This window comes from Lynx canadensis, chromosome E1 (assembly GCF_007474595.2).
Source record: "Lynx canadensis isolate LIC74 chromosome E1, mLynCan4.pri.v2, whole genome shotgun sequence".
Classification (NCBI taxonomy): domain Eukaryota; kingdom Metazoa; phylum Chordata; class Mammalia; order Carnivora; family Felidae; genus Lynx; species Lynx canadensis.
The window spans coordinates 49,540,721-49,560,171 of record NC_044316.2 but is presented as its reverse complement, the minus strand read 5'-3'; the positions used below and the strand labels follow the sequence as shown (position 1 = coordinate 49,560,171).

Here is a 19,451-nt window from a genome sequence, read left to right as displayed (position 1 = left end):
TTTTATCTTCTCTTGCTATTTCCTGTCTGGCTGTTTTTGAATGCTGTGTATTGCATATGAAAATTGTAGAGATTATTTGATGCTCTGGATGATGTGATCTTCCTCCAGAGAAGATTTATTTTTGCTTCTGGCCTGCAGATCCTTCATCAGGTCAGGGTCTGCAGTGATTCAAAGCTGGGTTTTCAGATCCCTGTCTTTTGTCCTCCTTCAATCATTGACACATCCTCTCTTGATACTTCTTCATTCCATTTTTCTTTTATTTAAAAAAATTTTTTTAACGTTTATTTATTATTGGGAGACAGAGAGAAACAGAGCATGAGCATGGGAAGGGCAGAGAGAAGGGAAGACACAGAATCTGAAGCAAGCTCCAGGCTGCAAGCTGTCAGCACAGAGCCTTTCGTGGTGCTTGAACTCACAAACTGTGAGATCACGGCTGAGCCGAAGTCGGACGCTTAACCGACTGAGCCACCCAGGCGCCCCAGTTTTTCTTTTATTTAAATTGAATTTCTCAAGTATTTAGTTAACCACTCCCATGCTGTTGGTTAGTTTCTAGGTTTTTGCTAATACGTTTACCATAGGAACCTTGTTAATACCCTTGGGAACAAATTTTTGTTTTCTCTGTGTTTCAGTTACCTTAGAAAGTCCCAAAAGTGGGTCCACAGAAACCCTCCCCATAGAAAGTCCCAAAAGTGGGTCCACAGAAACCCTCCCCAATGTTTTGTATATTCTTGAAATCTGTTAATATAGGTGTATTTTTATTACTTTTCTTGTAGCTCAAACAATTGACTATAATAAGGAATTATTATCATATAATATTAAGTATTATGCTGTTAAATATGCTAATAACTTTAAATCTGCCATTAAACATTGATTTGTTTCAAGACTGCTCAAGTATTATGTATTATTTTATATAGCTTAACAGAAATAAAAATCACATTTGAGTCTTCTTTTCTGAACTAGATTTGTCATTCGACATATATGAAGGTCAGATTACTGCATTACTTGGTCACAGTGGAACAGGAAAGAGTACTTTGATGAATATTCTTTGTGGACTATGCCCGCCTTCTGATGGTGAGAGTTTTCTGACTTAAAAAAACAACAAAAATTCTTCCGTTTATTAGTGTTATTAACCAAGGTATCACAGTATAGTTATTTATCCTTGAAACATGTACTGATTGAATTTTTTTTTTTAATGATTTGGGACCAATCTCAGTATAAAGGTGCTTTACTATTACTTTTTGATTACACATTTTTTTCAATAGAAACTAAAAATGATTCAGTCATGTTTAATAAAAGTGATCTGATTTTGTACTCATTTTGTAAGATATTTCATGTGTATTTTTCATTTTCAAGGAAGAATAAATCAGTAATTGAAAATTAAATGAGACCTGCAGACATTTTAGATTATAGATATAGGTATCTAAATGTGCAACAATAATTCAAAAGGAAAGAATGATGGATGTCAAAACCATCTCCTAAAATACAATTATAAGAACAATAATACCTTAAATGTATAATTGTGACATGTGATTGCCCTATAGGTGAGAATTTAATATGGCAGCTCCATATTTCCACAATAACCAAATCTAGTGGCAATATAATAAATATTTTGCTTTAAGAAAGGCTGACTTTCCATGTATGGAATCTGCATTTTTTAAAATGTAGTTTAACTTTTGAAATTGGTTTAATTTTGTTGCTTATCCCTAATCGTGTCACTTTCTGATGACAGTAGTGATATCTACATTTAATAAAAACTTACGATTTTTCTTCTAATTCTCCATGCATTATCACGGTGATTTAATAGTTCTGAAATTAAGTGGGATATATTGGTATTTAATTTATAGAAGAGAAAAGCTGGAATTCAGATTGATTTTCTCAAGACCACACATCTAGTTAGGGGAACATTTTTAGTTTCTTTGTTCTCTCCTCTATTGATTAATGCCTGGAAATGAAGGAAAATTGCTCCTGGAATAGAAATATAAAAAATGCACCAGTATACCCCTATTCAGCGTTAAGCTCTGGTTCCTTGCTCTTTTCACTATGTAATATCAACTGGAAATGAAGGAAAATGAGGTTAGAATATAAGGTGGAAGCAGGTCACCAATGGAATGGAAATGAAGGTGTGTTATGCCTTCTGAGTTTATATTAATTCATACCTTACATATTTATTACGTACAAGTAACTAAGTTGTTAGTATACATTAAAGCATATATACTTCTGAATACTTAATGTAGTTAGTGTAAATTTAAATATATATTTTGCTTTTAGGATTTGCGTCTATATATGGACACAGAGTCTCAGAAATAGACGAAATGTTTGAAGCAAGAAAAATGATTGGCATTTGTCCACAGTTAGATATACACTTTGATGTGTTGACAGTAGAAGAAAACTTATCCATTTTGGCTTCAATCAAAGGAATCCCAGCCAATAATGTAATACAAGAAGTATGTCATTCATATAGAAATTTTTACTTTATTCCTTGTAAATTAATAACCTTCTGTAATAACTGGTATAAAAAATGCTTGAAAATCTAAATAAAAACTTGTTCTGAGCCCATAAACGGGAATTCATTACAAAGAATTAGATGGAATTTGGAATAAATATTTTATTTTAGCACATGTAAAATGTCCTTGTTTCATCTGGAGGACACCAGCCTCCTCTCAATATAGGTTTTTCTTTTCTTCCATCCTTTCCTTTCACACCTGCCTTTCTTCTTCCACCACACACACACACACACACACACACACACACACACACAGCCTTCAAACTGATCCTTGTACACCACTACCCAGGTAGTCACAAAAGTAAAACAGACCTTTCAACCAGTAATCATTGTATATGAATACATGTCAAAATTAAATTCTGTACTAAAAGAACATTTTTAAACTTGATATTAAAATTGGGACATTTAAAAATTAATATTGATAATTATGTAAATGGTATAATTTTAAAAGTAACATTGTTCTCCCTTTATAGGTGCAGAAAGTTCTACTGGATTTAGACATGCAGGCTATCAAAGATAACCAAGCTAAAAAGTTAAGTGGTGGTCAGAAAAGAAAACTGTCTTTAGGAATTGCTGTTCTTGGGAATCCAAAGGTAAATAAGTATTAATGTATTGTACACAAATATAATGTATTGCATGTTTATATATAATAACATGTGTAAAGTGTCAGCGTACATGAAATATTATACATTATTATACATATGATTATAGTGATAAGGTTGTGAAACCAGAGTCATAAAGATAAAACATATTTACTACCGCGGTTACTTGTAGGAAGGGGAATGGAAAGGATGGACTATATGCAATGTTTTGTGCTTTTTAAAAAAGATCCGTAGAGGGGTGCCTGGGTGGCTCAGTGGGTTAAGCATCCAACTTCAGCTCAGGTCATAATCTCACAGTCCGTGGATTTGAGCCCCGCATTGGGCTCTGTGCTGACAGTTCAGAGCCCAATGGTCTGCTTCGGGTTCTGTATCGTCTTCTCTCTCTGCCCCTCCCCTGCTCACGCTGTATCTGTCTCTCTCTCAAAAATAAATAAATGTTAAAAAGAAAAAAACTAGAAAATATGGCCAAAAAAATGACATTGATTAAATTTCACTGGTGGCTATATAACAGTATTGTTCTAATACTCTTTATAGTTTTCTATATGTTTATAACAGTTCATAATAAAAATTTAAAAGTAGAATAAAACCAAAGGAATTGTTCAGTTTTTCACTGTCCTGCTGATTTTATTTTTGTATATGTCTGTTCTTGTGCTGTTCTCTGTCCTGTAGAAATACAGTGCTTTGCACAGCTTTGCAAGCTGCAGCCGGGAGCCCCATTGGTCCCCACTATCCTGCCACATTTCCCCTTGCTGCTCTATAGCTTGGGAATGACTCTGGGTTCTGGTTTTATGTTAATTTATCTTTCTCCCAACCCCTCACCAATGTTTTGTTTTTTAGTTTCTTTATCTCGTTGTTATTACACTTATGTCTTGTATCTTACTGATACTAGTTTTTTATATTGAAACAAGGAAAGTATTCACTTGCCAAACTAATAATTTAAAAATTTATGCTAACTCATATATGAATGAAAAACCCAGATCTAATATACTTCTGATTGGAAATAATAATTGGAAATGGGAAAGTTTCTCAATGTCCACATAAATTTATATATTTTAGTTTTTCTGAGGATTCTCTGCCATTCCCCACTCTTTGTCGTACAGATACTATTGCTGGATGAACCAACAGCTGGAATGGATCCCTGTTCTCGTCATATTGTTTGGAATCTCCTGAAATACAGAAAATTTAATCGGGTGACAGTGTTTAGTACCCATTTCATGGATGAAGCTGACATTCTTGCTGGTGAGATTTTTACTTTATTTTTGTAGGATAAGGTCATGGGGCCAAAATAGGAGGTGGACACAGAGATACAAAATCCTGAGGAATAAATAAAGAAGCTGTGTGTTCTTCATAGCTGTGTGTTTTAAACTTTTTAAGAATTACATATTTTTATGCTGGAGAGTCCTGCAGATCATCTGAGATTCAATAATTTGCTAGAAGAACTAATGGGACTCAGCATATAGTTATACTTATGAGTTATCACCCCAAAACTTACAGGATACAGAACAAAATCAGCAAAGTGAAAATGCACATGGGACAAGGAGGAAGCCAGACACAAGCTTCCAAAAATCCTTTCCCGGTGGAGTCACACAGAATATGCTTAATTTCTCTAGCAATGAGTTGTTAACAATTGATGTGAAATGTTGTCTGCTAGGAAAGCTCGTTAGAGACTCAGTGCCCAAGGTTTCTACCGGGTGCTGGTCATAGAGACCCCCTCCAAAATTCCAGTCTCCCAGAAGGAAGCAGCCTGTCCAGCACAGTCTACATTGTAGATTTATTTTTTCACTATTATCTTTGTTTTTTAAAAAATGTTAAAAAACGATCCAACATAGTGACATTTTGTTTTTGTGGTTTTTACATTTGATTGTAAAGGAATTATGAACACACTTGCAATAGTAAGCCTCTTAGGAAGAGTCTGAGGTGTTTGGAGCAGTTTGAGGAAAGAGTCAGAACTGCCCGGATACAGTTTCTGGCTTTGTCACCCACTGGCTCTGTGAAACATGAACAAACTATGTATTTTCTCATTGCCTCAGTGTTCTCATTTGAAAACCAGGTAGTGATAATCTGGTACCTTTCTAGTAAGGTTGTTGTGATTATTTAATGATACTTAATGGTCTTATTGGTGTCTCATGGTAATTCACAAAATATAAATGCCAATTATTAATGCTGTTACCGACTTAAAATTGAAATGCAGATCTCTCTTTGCAGATAGGAAAGCTGTCATATCACAAGGAATGTTGAAATGTGTTGGTTCTTCGATTTTTCTCAAAAGTAAATGGGGGATTGGCTACCGCCTAAGGTATCATTTATTCTTTATTGGCTGTTTTCTATAATATTCTTGATCTACTGTTAATTTATTTCAGGTTTGCCATACTATTAGTACTTTAGCCATTTTTTATGGCACTAGCTTTACTTAAAGCATTCAGAATTTACTTTTGGTTGTTTACTGAGAATTATTTAGAAAAATTACGATTTTTGGTTTTTTCTAGCATGTACATAGACAGATATTGTGCCACAGAATCTCTTTCGTCCCTGGTTAAACAACATATACCTGGAGCTACTTTATTACAACAGAATGATCAACAACTTGTGTATAGCTTACCTTTTAAGGATATGGACAAATTTGCAGGTATTACTTTCAGTTTCCTGGTTGTTGAACCAGGATCTTGCATTGGGAACTGATTTTCTTGATTTACTTTGTTGTATACTTTTCTGTTTAATAATATTTACATGTTCCCAGGTAACTGAAGTTAATATACCATTTCTGCTTTACTTTGCTTTTGAAAATGAGAAACTACAAGCTAACATGGGATGTTTTTTCATTCTTTGGTTTTTTTTGAACAAACATCATGCGAGAAACTGTAACTAATATGTTAAGTAAATGTATTTGCTTTGTTGTCAAGAAACAGATCGCTCCATTTGCTTAGAGGCAAAGGAAATAATTTGGGAATATGTAATTATGTAATTATACACAGACATACATGATTGTTTATATGTGTTCTCAAGTCCTTTTCCAGTTTTATGATTCCATAATGAATTACATGATAATATGGTAAACCCTTGGATTATTTTGATTGTGGCATTATTTCTCCGCTTTATAATGAGGAACTCCAAACTCAATTTCCTTTATCTGTTTAGGATCTCGTAGTAACTAAAAGGATGTTACTGATGCAGATATGTTGTGCAGAATTCCCAAAACATTTACTTCATTTAGACAGAAATTTTCTGTATTAGTTTAGTTTTCTATATTATATTAACTAGAATAAAGTACATATTGCCGACTTAATGTACCCTGCCTATCATTCTGTCTGAGAAATATTTCTTAGGTTTAATTTATAATATGATAAATATCTACTAGATATATCTCTATATAAACAAACATTCCTTGGGGTCCTTAGCAGTTTTTAACAACGTTAATGGAGTTCTGAGACCAAAAAGTTTGAGAACCACTATGCTAGTAAATTTAGTCATATCCCATTTTAAAAGGGATATCCTTTTAGGATATCCTTTTAGGATATTTTAGAATAATTCATGATGATATGCTTAACTTCATAACGTTCTTTCTTTCTTTTTTTTTAGGTTTATTTTCTGCTCTAGACACTCACTCAAATTTGGGTGTTATTTCTTATGGTGTCTCCATGACAACTTTGGAAGATGTGTTCTTAAAGCTAGAAGTTGAAGCAGAAATTGACCAAGCAGGTAGAAACAAAACTATAACAAAAAATTTTTGGCAGTGAACCAGGCAGATGGTGAACAAGACAAATAATCATATAAGCATGTGAAATATGTATTTGGGGGAAGAAAGAGTAGATAAATAAGGTACATAAATAAGTAACAGATATTTACTGATAGTAATCAGAGTTATGAAAGAAATAATCGGGTGGTCTTGGGAGGCAGGTAGCTTAGATCGTATCTTCAGGGAGGACTGTGTCGAGATGATAAACTAAGACTTGGATGGCGAGAAAAACCCAAGTACATTTTATTGCAGAGCTTTCCAGGTAAAGGGAACCGCTACCACAGACTGTTAAGGAATGAGTTGGATGATTTTGATGACAGAGGAAAGGCCACTGTGGATGGAGTTTAGAGAGCCAAGCAGATTATAGGGGAGGGCCAGGGGCCAGATCATGTTTAGTCTTTGAATCTTTGAATATCTGGAAAAGAAATTGGTTTGTTTCCTTAGTGTGGTGTGAAGCTATCGAGAGTTTTAAAGCAAAGGAGTGCTTTAAACATCTGGTTTGCATATTTAAAAATGCATTTTAAGTTTTAAATGAGGAGTAGAAGCAGGAGGACCAGTTAGGAAACCGTTGTCTTCGTTGAAGTAGGATGGTCATGAAAACAGGGAAGCGCGGATAGACGTGGGTCACATTCGTGGTGCTGGTGAGGTCTTGCTGATGGGCTAAGTGTCAGGTGTTGGGGAGAGGGAGGGATCAAGAATAATTGCTAAGCTGTTTGTCTGACAACTGGGAATGGAATTGCCATTTCCTGAGAGTGGGGGAGTAACAGGTTTGTAGAAAGGAGGGGGAGGAGCAGGTTTGTAGAAAGGAGGAATTTCGGCCTGGATTTTGGTTATATTATTAGACATCCAAGTGGAGGTGTAGAGCGGGCAGTTGGATTAACACATTTGGAGCTGAGTGAAGATGCTGGGGCTAAAGATGTAAATTCTGGAGTAAGAAGTAGATGGTGCCATAGGTTTTGCTGAAATCACCCCGGGAGAGAGTGCAGACAAAAAGTGGAAGGGGGGCCTTGAGGTTGGGCAGTGAAGGGCCAAAAAGGGCTGATGAAGAAGGACCCATCCTTGCTCTTTCTCTCTTCACAAAAGGAGACATTAAAGCCCAGACAAAAATCACAAGGAAGTGATCACTTATTTGTTGATTGCTGTGAAGAATAAGATGAGAACAGAAAAGATGGTTTTGGTAACAGAGAAGACAGTGAAGGATTTGATAGTATGGAAGCCAGTGGTGACCATTACTGTGCCATTTCAGTGGTGGTAAAAGTCAAAGCTGGTTCTTTGCAGTTTAGGATGTGAATTGAGGAAACTTTCTTACAATTGAAAATTAGCAAGGTGGTCGTGGTGGTAGGTCAGGAGGGTGAAGGAAATGGGATGTTTCTCTTACATGTGGAGAAAGGAGAAAAGGCAGGTTTATGATGGGGACATGATATCAGATTGTAGCCAGAGAGAAAAAGTTCACATAGAAGTTTTAGATCTTATGTAGTTGGGGAAAGAACAAGGTCTCAAATTTGGGCATGCGTCCAGTTTGTTGAAATTGAGTAGAGATAAAGGTATGGAAATAGAAGAAATAGAGGAAGTCAGTGATCAGAATATAGAATGCATTATCAGTGAGTATGTTTGTAATACCTTGGATGATGGAAGAGAATTAGATGGAGAAGACACTTATAGCTGTGGGGCTAAATACTTTGAGGTATAGGAGGTAGTGGGTAGAAATGTTTGGGTAGTGGGAATAGAGATGAGAAGGCTGTATGCTGTGTAGGTGTTATTTAGCCTTATTCTGTAGCACTTTTAAGTCCATCATGCAGAATAAATTTACTTCTAATATCGACTTGCATTCAGTTTGGCCAATTTTAATGGTTTTATTTTTTAAAAGGTTAAAAATGCCAAATTCTGGGGGTGCCTGGGTGGTTCAGTTGGTTAAGTGTCCAACTCTTGGTTTAGGCTCAGGCATGATCTTTTGGCTTTGTGGGTTTTAGCCCCTACATCGGGCTCTGTACTGGTAGTGGGGAGCCTGCTTGGAATTCTCTCTCTCCCTGTCTCTGCCCCTCCCCCACTCACACTAGGTCTCTCTCAAATAAACTTTTAATTTATTTGTTTTCATTTTTAAAGTTTATTTATTTTGAGAGAGAGAGAGTACAAGCGGGGGAGGGCCAGAGAGAGAGGGAGAGAGAGAGAATCCCAAGATTCTCTGACAGCACAGAGCCCTATGTGGGGCTTGAACTCGCGAACCATGAGATCCTGACCTGAGCTGAAACCAAGAGTCCGACACTTAACTGACTGAGCCACCCAGGGGCCCCTATTTTTATTATTATTTTTTTAATGTTTATTTATGCTTGAGAGACAGAGCACAAGTGGGGGAGGGGCAGAGAGAGAGGGAGATACAGAATCTGAAGCAGGTTTCAGGCTCTGAGCTGTCAGCAAGAACCTGATGTGGGGCTGAAAACCACAAACTGTGAGATCATGACCTGAGCCAAAGTCGGATGCTCAACCAACCGAACCTTCCAGGCACCCCAAGATAAATAAACAAACTTAAAAAATATATGTATCAAATTCTAGGGGTGCCTGGGTGGCTCAGTTGCTTGGTTGTCCAACTTCAGCTTAGGTCCTGATCTCACGGTTCATGAATTTGAGCCCTGCATCAGACTCTGCTGACAGCTCAGAGCCTGGAGCCTGCTTCAGATTCTCTTTCTCTCTCTGTCTATTCTTCCCCTGCTTGTGCACTCTCTCAAAAGTAAATAAATAACCATAAAAAATTTTTTTAAAAATACATGTATCTAATTCTGTAGAAGGTAAATTGGTGCTTGCTGAATACCACAATTGTGATGTACAATATTTTAGCCCCAATTTTTAGTTTGATTTAGTCCATTGTATCAGTGAAAGAAAGGGATTAAACTGGGTTATCTTACTAAGTCATTCATCTAAACTGTGGAGTTGCTAAGGTCCCAGGATAACCAGGCTTGGTTCAATATTACTTTATGCATTATTCCATTCCACTCTTAAAGTTTTTAATGTTTACTCATTTTTTATTTTTTTAACATAAATCAAATAAATCCTTCCTTGTGGTTCTCATAATACTGAAACCAATTTTCACATCTTCATTTTTTATTTTTTGAAAATTGCATCACTTATAAAAATACATATATTTTCCCTGTTCTCGTTGATTTATTTTTGTCTGTGTTTTGTCTCATGGAATCAGTTATATAGTGTGTCTCTTTTGTGTCTGGCCTCTTTTACCTAAATTATGTTTGTAGGGTTTAAACTATTGTAGGTATATAGTAGTTTATTCAGTTTCATTGTTTTTAGACTATTCTATTACAAGAATATTTCACAATTTATGTATTCATTCTCCTGTTGATAGACATTTGGGTTTTTCCCAGTTTATGACTATTCTGGATAGGTTGCTAGCTAAGAATATTCTTTTTTTTTTTTTTTGGTTTATTTATTTTGAGAGAGAGTGTGTGCATGTGCATACCACATACAGGCAGGGGAGGGGCAGAGAGAGAGAGAGAGAGAGAGAGAGAGAAAGGGAGAGAGAGAATCCCAGGCAGGCTCCACACTGTCAGCGTGGAGTCTGATGCGGGGCTTGAACTCACAAACCATGAGATCATGACCTGAGCTGGGATCAAGAGTTGGATGCTTAATTGACTGAGCCACCCAGGCGCCCTGGTAAGAATATTCTTGTACATGTGTTTTGGTGGACCTTTGTACATATCTTTGTTGCATTTCTACCTAGTAGAGAATTTTCTGGGTCATAGTTTGTGTGTGTGTTCAGCTTTTTTTTTTTTTATTACGTTTCTTTATTTTTGAGAGGCAGAGAGAGACAGAGCATGAGTGGGGGAGGGGCAGAGAGAGATGGAGACATGGAATCCGAAGCAGGCTCCAGGCTCTGAGCTGTCAGCCCAGAGCCTGATGCAAGGCTCAAACCCACGAATGGTGAGATCATGACCTGAGCCTAAGTCGGACGCTTAACCCACTGAGCCACCCAGGCACCCTGCCCCACCCCGTGTGTGTTCAGTTTTAATATTGCCAAAGTATATGAGAGTTCCGTTTGTCTACATCACCACCAGATGTGTGCTTCTTTAAAATTTACATGTCTCTGAAAGATTTTCATCCTTTTAAGGAATATACCATAATTTTCTGGCTTTCTGTTTTGTTTTGGCAAATAGATTACAGTGTATTTACTCAGCAGCCACCAGAGGAGGAAGTGGATTCAAAATCTTTTGACGAAATGGAGCAGAGCTTACTTATTCTTTCCGAAGCGAAGGCTTCTCTAGTGAGCACCAGGAGCCTTTGGAAACAGCAGGTGTACACGGTAGCAAAGTTTCATTTGCTTACTTTGAAACGGGAAAGCAAATCAGCGAGATCAGTGTAAGTGCCATCACTTTTCTGCCTGATGAGTTGTTTTTTTTAAGGGTGCAAATTCCATTTGTCGTCTTCATTCTCTAAATGTAGATGTAGGTAGGGGCGCCTGGGTGGCACAGTCGGTTAAGCGTCCGACTTCAGCCAGGTCACGATCTTGCGGTCCGTGAGTTCGAGCCCCGCGTCGGGCTCTGGGCTGATGGCTCAGAGCCTGGAGCCTGTTTCCGATTCTGTGTCTCCCTCTCTCTCTGCCCCTCGCCCGTTCATGCTCTGTCTCTCTCTGTCCCAAAAATAAATAAACGTTGAAAAAAAAAAAATTAAAAAGAAAAAAATAAATAAAAAAAAAAATAAATGTAGATGTAGGTAAATCTATGTAGCTTCAAAGATTAAGACTGTAACTTCACAATGTCTGAGAAAAGAATCATGCATTTAGTAATTTGTTTGAATACCATTAGAGCTTTTACCCTTTTTTTAAATTAGTATTTTTGGCTCATCTAAATAATGAGGGACTGACATAATATTCTCTAATTGTGTAAATTTTGAATTGTTGTCACTGTATTTAAGTTTTATTTTGCAATTATATTTTTCACAATTTTTCTATGTCTGTTACTATTATTTATAGCCGCTTTTTATAAACAACAGAAAGAGTAACTTTTATCTCTGTTTATCAGATGAAGAAACAAATATAAAGAAGACTTTATAGCTTGTAGAACTGTGATCAAAACTTTTCAACTTTGCTTTACCTCTCTCAGGTTTCCATGGGTGCTAGACTTTCAATTATTGGGACATAAATTCAGCACATTCGTAGAATACACACCTATCTTGTTAGATCTGAAACAGCAGTAGAAATATAATAAGCAAGAATAGAGTGTTGTTATGTGCTTGAGATATGGTGAATTCATTTGCTTTCTTGACTGATTTATTCAGTATCAAAGAAATGTCAGTCAAGTGTTTCATTTATTCCAGCCTCAGCGTTACTAAAAGAAAAATACTTATTTAAACCAGCATGTTTCAGTTTATTTCATTAAACACTACCCACCTAAAATACGCCCTGAAAAACAGTAAAAGTCTTAGTTCAGACTGCCATAACAAAATAATATAGACTAGGTCGCTTCAACAACAGAAATTTATTTTATCATGGTTTTAGAATGTGGAAATCAGATTGGGATACCAAATTGGTCCTGAGGGCACTCTTCCTGGTTTGCAGAGATGACCCATTATCTTGCTCTGTGCTCACATGACTTTCTTTGTTAAGCACAGGAGAGAGACAGAGCAAGCTCTCTGCTCTTTCTTCCTACAAGGGCACTAATCCTATCTTGAGGGCCTTAGGCCCATGACCTCATCTAATCCTCATTACCTCCCAAAGGCCTTATCTCCTAAGACCATCATGTTGGGAGTTGGAGAGTTGGGAGTTAGGAATTTGGGGGGAGGGTGACACAAACATTCAATTCCTAACAAATATGCATTTGACCATCTGTACATTTAGGAAATACTGTATCTTATATTTCCCCCCTTAAAGAGTTATTAGCATATGAAAATGCTGGTATATGAAAAGAGCATATGAAAAGAGGTTCCATGGTAAAGAATTGCTTCAGCGTTAGAGTTGCCAAATGCTGTTTAATCCTGATTTTTTTTTAACTTAAAATACCTATTAAATATTATAGAACTAGGATTCAGTGCAGTATGTTTTTGGAAATGCTGATTTAAGTATACTTACAACAATTTAAGAATTATTTTTTTTTAATGTTTATTTTTGAGAGAGAGAGAGAGAGAGAGAGAGAGAGAGACGGAGCTTGAGCAAGGGAGGGGCAGAGAAAGAGGGAGACACAGAATCTGAAGTAGGCTCCAGGCTGAGCTGTCAGCACAGAGCCCAACGTGGGGCTTGAACTCATGAACTGCAAGATCATCGCCTGAGCTGAAGTTGGACTCTTAACTGACTGAGCCACCCAAGCACCCCAAAGAATGATTTTTTTTAAAAAATTACAGGTTTTCTAACGTACCTGGGTGGCTCAGTTGGTTAAGTGTCTGACTCCTGATTTCTGCTCAGGTCACCATCTCACAGCTCCGTAAGTTTGAGTCCCACACTGGGCTTTGTGCTGACAGTGTGAGGAGCGTGCTTGGGCTACTCTCTCCCTCTATGTCTGCCCCTCCCCTGCTCCCTCTCTCTCTCTTAGAAATAAATAAATAAACATTAAAACAATAGGGCTTCTGAAAATTATAAAGTGCTAAAATGTGATAGTTAAAGCAGTCTCTACCCACTTGCTGTGACACCTATCACATATGATGCAGCAACATTTTGCAGGATAAGACAGAAGGATATCTGTTTTCCACACAGAAGGTCATTCTGAGTAGGGTATAGAATTATGTACTTGACCAGTAGCAAATAATGATCCTTATAACTGTATGGAGTATATCTTGTTTTGCCTGTAGAGGAATGGTGGAAGTTAATGTGGTATAGACGACATTTCAAAGATGGCAGTCATTCAAAGTTTCACTGTATTTTTGTTTCCTTCCCTGTATCTAAAATATTTTTGTATTGGGGCGCTTGGGTGGCTCAGTCGGTTGAGCGTCCGACTTCAGCTCAGGTCATGATCTCAGGGTTCATGGGTTCGAGTCCCACACTGGGTTCTGTGCTGACAGCTCAGAGCCTGGAGCCTGCTTCAGATTCTGTGTCTCCCTCTCTCTCTGCCCCTCCCCACTCATGCTCTGTCTCTCTCTGTCTCTGAAAAATGAATAAACCTTAAAAAAAAATTAAAAAAAAATAAAAATAAAAAAATATAAAATATTTTTGTATCATGTTTTCTAAAACATGTGGAGGGTAAATAGTTCAGATGTAGGGCAGGAGCTGTGATAGTCCCTTCAAGACAACAGAGATGTAAATGTGGCATAATGTTGGGTTCTTAAAAGTTAGAAGCACAAGTTTACATACCCTAGAAAAATTTCAGGATGGCTACGATGTTAGTTTTATAAGTTTTAATTTTGTCATTGAATATTGGCTTTCTATCCAGTATTGTCAGAGATCGTTTTGGAGAGTAGAATTCTCCTGAGTGCTATTTCTTTCAAGTTTTTTCTTTAATTTTCTTTTTTTTTTTTTTTAACATGAGTACTTTTAACTGTCATTTGAAGGAAGAGTTTTTTAAAATAGATTTCTATATTAATGTGCCCTGTGCTTGTCTTGTCTTTGTGCCTTTCAGGTTGCTTCTGCTTTTAATTTTTTTTGCAGTTCAGATTTTTATGTTTTTGGTGCATCGCTCTTTTAAAAATGCTGTGGTTCCCATCAAACTTGTTCCAGACCTATATTTCCTAAAACCTGGAGATAAACCTCATAAATACAAAACAGCTCTGCTTCTTCAAAATTCTACTGGTGAGAGTGTGTGAAGGTCTGTGAATGTGTGTTGGCTGGGGCCTGGGGTGGTGGGATATAGGTCAGAGATTGGGATTTTAGCAATAGATGTAAGGTAAAGGCATGGCCTGTCTTAAAACTGAACTAAAAGAAAAAAATCACTGATGCTGAGTAATACATTACAGAAGTGAAATTTTGGTTTAAATGTAGATTACGGTTTTTAAAACTAACCTTGTACTGTTTATGATAATAAAATTTCATTTTTTATGGTAGCTGCATATTCTCGAGCAGTGTGTTTCCTATCATAGTTTATGACCAGCAAAATAAACGTCAGGAATTGAAACATCCTTTTTAGAAAGAGTTAACATTTATGCAGTTCTATATCTAAATAGAAATGTTTAAGCAGTTTTTCAAGGACCATCTGAAAAATCAGTTAGAATTAAGAAAAATTGCCTTAGATACAAATATTTATAATCAAATACATTAAATTGGTTGTGAGTATTTTTGGATTTGCTGATTATTCTTAATTACCTAGTTGTCAAATATGAAAAAACTAAAGAACCATGGCCTTGAGCAAGGCTCAATTCTGCTTTTTCAAAATGTTAAAACCTAGTACAAAATTTCATTCCTACGTGATCAGTTGTTCCTACAAAATCTCCCATCTGCATGGGTCATTTTTAGTCCCAAGGTTCTTGAAGAGTAAATCAAGGTTAGCTAACTGGCAGATTGACAGCAGAATAGAAGGCAGCTTTATTTGCTTATCTTGCTGAAATATGTGAGAAAGTTGCATTTGATGCGATCATTTACATAACTCACAAACTCTTTGGGGTTTAATACTTTCCAACACTTCACCTATATTCTAGTATCTCTCCTTTCTGATTCACTATTAATGGAAGAGCTTTGACCGTGTTAAGATAATCATCATAGTTAGGGATGATTATGAATTACTCTTAAAATCATCACTTTTAAAATGTGGCTCTCTTTTTATTATGTAATCTTTATTCCTTTGGAGGAAGAATGACAGAAAACTACTCTTGAATAGAAAATGTGATGTTACTTCTTTCATTAGAAGTTTTGTTTTGATTTTAATTTACATTTCATGATGTTAAAGTATAGTACTGCATGGAGCCTTATACTCTGATACACATTTTTTGTGTGTTTGGGAAATTGTGTATTTCAAATTTTTCTGCCTTGTGTTCATTCTCGATCTATAGAAATTCTAGTATTTTCAAAGTTTTGTCCCTTTTGTTATTTTCTAGTATTTCTAGAGTTGCATACATATGTACCCTATATTTTCCTAGGCTTTGTTGGTCCTAAACAAAGCCATGTTTCCTTTAGGAATCACTGGTGTCTGTGTCTATATTGGCTTGTATCCATGCTCCTTGCAAAGCTTTTTGTATCACAGGTGATACAGTTCCTTCAGTTATAATGTAGCTCTCTTCTCAAGAGTATAGAGCCACAGAGGCAAACTGGAGATGAGAGGTCATTTAAGGCACTAGATAAAGCGTAAATGTTGTATCTTAAAAAGCACCAATGAGGGGCGCTTGGGTGGCTTGGTCGGTTAAGCGTCTGACTTCGGCCAGGTCACGATCTCGCGGTCCGTGAGTTCGAGCCCCGCGTCAGGCTCTGTGCTGACGGCTCGGAGCCTGGAGCCTGTTTCGGATTCTGTGTCTCCCTCTCTCTCTGACCCTCCCCCGTTCATGCTCTGTCTCTCTCTGTCTCAAAAATAAATAAACGTTGAAAAAAAAAATTAAAGAAAAAAAAAAGCACCAACGAAAGCACTAAGAGCACCATTTTCTCTGACACTCAAGTTTGGTGCTGAGTCTGATCCACCTGCCATACTGTTCTCAGTTACTGACAGTGTTTTCCTCTGTTTGGTTTTGATTTCCCTCAAAGCCTCATTTGTCCTTTCTGGCTTTTGTGAAGATGTAGAGGAAACTGTTTCCATTCATCAGACCTGTTGGTGTAGATTTAAACCTCAGACAGGATTCACAGTCTTTCCCTTGGCTCCAGGCAATTTAAAGAATATAGATGGACACCTGATTATGTGTTTTAATATTTTAAGACAGTTAAGGCATGTAAGACATGTATAAGGTGTGTCAGCTCAGAGCAGACAGAAATCCTCTAAAGAGTGATCTTACCTTACTCCATACCCTGCCTGTCTCTATCTTTCTGAGCCCAGTAGGTTATCTTGTTACATAAGATTGCCAGATAGATTTTACTTCTCAAAACGTAACCAAATTTCATGTATTCTAGATACATTTTCAACGTTAATAGTAGCAGCTTCAGCTAAAATTTGTGCAGTTGCTGTGTGCCAGGTTCTGTTTTTAAGGCCTGTGTATATATTGGTTTGGATTTGAATCCAGGCTGACGGGCGCCAGAGCCATTGTTCTTAATTATGCTTTATCTAATGAAGATAATTTTTTTTTTCAAAAAAGCTCTTTCCAGTGTTATTAAAAGTCTGTGTCTGTTTCTCATTTAAACTGATTCTTTGTTATTTGCTTATTTTCTAACACCAGACTCCGATATCAGCGATGTTATTGGCTTTTTCACAAACCAGAACATAATGGTGACAATGTTTAATGACAGTGACTATGTGTCCGCTGCTCCCCATAGTGCAGCTTTAAATGTGATGTATTCAGAACAGGTAAGAGGAATGTGTGTGAATGAATACCTATTTGAAAGTTATAAAACATTAAGATATTTTCTCTAAAATTAATCGTTTGCTTGGGGTGCCTGGGTGGCTCAGTCAGTTAAGTGTCCGACTTCAGCTCGGGTCATGATCTCACAGTTCATGGGTTCGAGCCTGACATCAGGTTCTGTGCTGACGGCTCAGAGCCTGGAGCCTGCTTCGGATTCTGTGTCTCCCTCTCTCTCTGCCCCTTCCCCGCTCATACTCTGTCTCTTTCTCAAAAATAAATAAAACACTAAGAAAATTTTTTTAAATTAATCATTTGGTGGCTTGACCTCATTAGTTAGAAATTAGAATTTACTTTTGGAAATAGCTAGCTGTGTTTATCATGTGTTTTATGACCTGCTGAATGACCAATTTATAAAACTACAAGTAATTTAATTTGTTTAAAACATCAAAATATTTATAGATTCCAAGCCAGGTTATCTTTATCTCTCTGTCTTTATTGAATATGATTTCTATAATTTGTTCGATCAACTTTAGTTAGTGAGGATTAGCTTAGTCTGTGAGAAAAGCTTGGTAGCAATATGTTTCATATAAAGTATGTCAATAACTCTCTTTTTTTTTAATTTTAGGACTATGTTTTTACAGCTGTTTTCAACAGTACTATGGTTTGTTCTTTACCTGTATTGATGAATATTATTAGTAATTATTATCTTTACCATTTAAATGTGACTGAAAGCATCCAGGTTTGGAATACTCCATTCTTTCAAGTAAGCAAACTTAAAAAATTTGTGTGTGTGTGTGTGTGTGTGTGTGTGTGTGTGTGTGTGTGTAGTAAAAGCCAAGTGTTAATACAAATGAAATCTGTAGATATTCATCATATGACAGTTCTTAGTCTTATTGAAACTTGGGGATGGTTTTCATCTGGGTTTAGGACTGCCCAGTATTGGTTTGCTTCAGGCAAGGAAATTCTGTCTTGGTACTGATATTTTGTAAAGCATACGTATTTTTTGTATTCATCGTCGAAGAAAAATTAAGATAATTTACAAATGAACATTGTTCATCTAAAATCTCCTCCTGGGGTACTGAAAGAACCTTGAGAAGCCATCCATACAGTCATTTTCCCTCTGGATAGGACTGTTGGGTTATGAAAGTGAAAACTAACTTAAGTTTTTAGAAGAATAGTCAACATTGTTCTCTCGCCATTATGTTTTATTTTTCACATATTGAAAAATAAATGGACAAATACCTTTCTGTAATGCTTTCTGTAATGGCAGGTTTTTTGTTTTTTTTTTTTTGTTTTGTTTTCTATTGCTATACTTTTTTAAAGTAGCTTTATTGAGATATACTTCATATACTATGAATTAACTCATTTAAGTGTACAATTAAGTGGTTTTTATTATGTTCATAGAGTTCTGCACCCATCACCATGCCAGTTCTAGGTTTTATCTTCCTCCCGGCCCCCCAGGAAACCCTTGTTCCTGTTAGTTAATCACCCCCTATCCCCCCCCGCCCATCCCTACTCCCAGCCAGCCACTAATCTACCTTGTGTTTCTACCTTGTGGCTGTATAATCTACACCTAAAACTTGTTTAGTTTGCTGTAATGTTTTGCCGTCTTGAAATGGAGATCACATTGAAGGTGAGTACTCTTCTTGGTATAGTTTTACTTAAACATCAGATTTGCATTTTTAGAAGATCACTGGCACCAGGGTGGAGAGCAGTTTCTCTGGGGTGAATGGTGGTGGCAAAAGGAAGGAAACTTAGATTTGATCAGAGATTGTTTTACTAAATAGTTCAGGTGAGAGGAGATGATGAGTGACTGAGTTAATGCAGTGGCTTAACAATAGCGATAGAATCAAAAAGATGTTAAAAGATCTGTCATACTTCACCATTGTTGCGTTTGTGAGGTGAGGAAAAGAAGAGTCGTGTGTCTTACGGTTTTGGGTAATGTGGTGCATGGTGGTACTGTTCACCAGTTTTGAGAATACAGGCAGGAGAGAGTTTGGTTTTGTTTGGTGAACGGAGACGCTCATTTCAGTCTTGAGCGTACGGAGTTATTGGTGATCCTTGTGGCATTTGCCTGATGGGACATGTAGGAGGCATCTGGATGAGTTAACCTGGAGAAACTTCTGGACCAGAAATAAATATTGGGAGTCCCAGTACATAGGTGATACTGAAATCACCAGTTATGGATCATCCTCTGTGATTTTCTTTAATGTGAAGTATTCCAGACCTGCAGAAAATAGGCATGTATCTACTACTCAAATGTTCCAAATGTTAA

The 19,451-nt window shown here is 36.8% G+C and overlaps 1 protein-coding gene across 1 annotated transcript in view; it reads left to right on the top strand.

Moving 5' to 3' along the window:
* The window catches only part of ABCA5 (ATP binding cassette subfamily A member 5), a 74,998-nt gene that overhangs the window by 33,035 nt on the left and 22,512 nt on the right, over positions 1-19,451 (top strand). Inside the window, exons 12-22 of the mRNA XM_030295096.1 lie at positions 961-1,071; positions 2,269-2,444; positions 2,977-3,096; positions 4,206-4,344; positions 5,311-5,401; positions 5,592-5,731; positions 6,682-6,801; positions 10,999-11,200; positions 14,386-14,555; positions 17,054-17,181; positions 17,802-17,939. Of these exons, the coding sequence (XP_030150956.1) occupies positions 961-1,071; positions 2,269-2,444; positions 2,977-3,096; positions 4,206-4,344; positions 5,311-5,401; positions 5,592-5,731; positions 6,682-6,801; positions 10,999-11,200; positions 14,386-14,555; positions 17,054-17,181; positions 17,802-17,939 (1,535 nt within the window). The remainder of the gene's footprint in view (positions 1-960; positions 1,072-2,268; positions 2,445-2,976; positions 3,097-4,205; positions 4,345-5,310; positions 5,402-5,591; positions 5,732-6,681; positions 6,802-10,998; positions 11,201-14,385; positions 14,556-17,053; positions 17,182-17,801; positions 17,940-19,451) is intronic.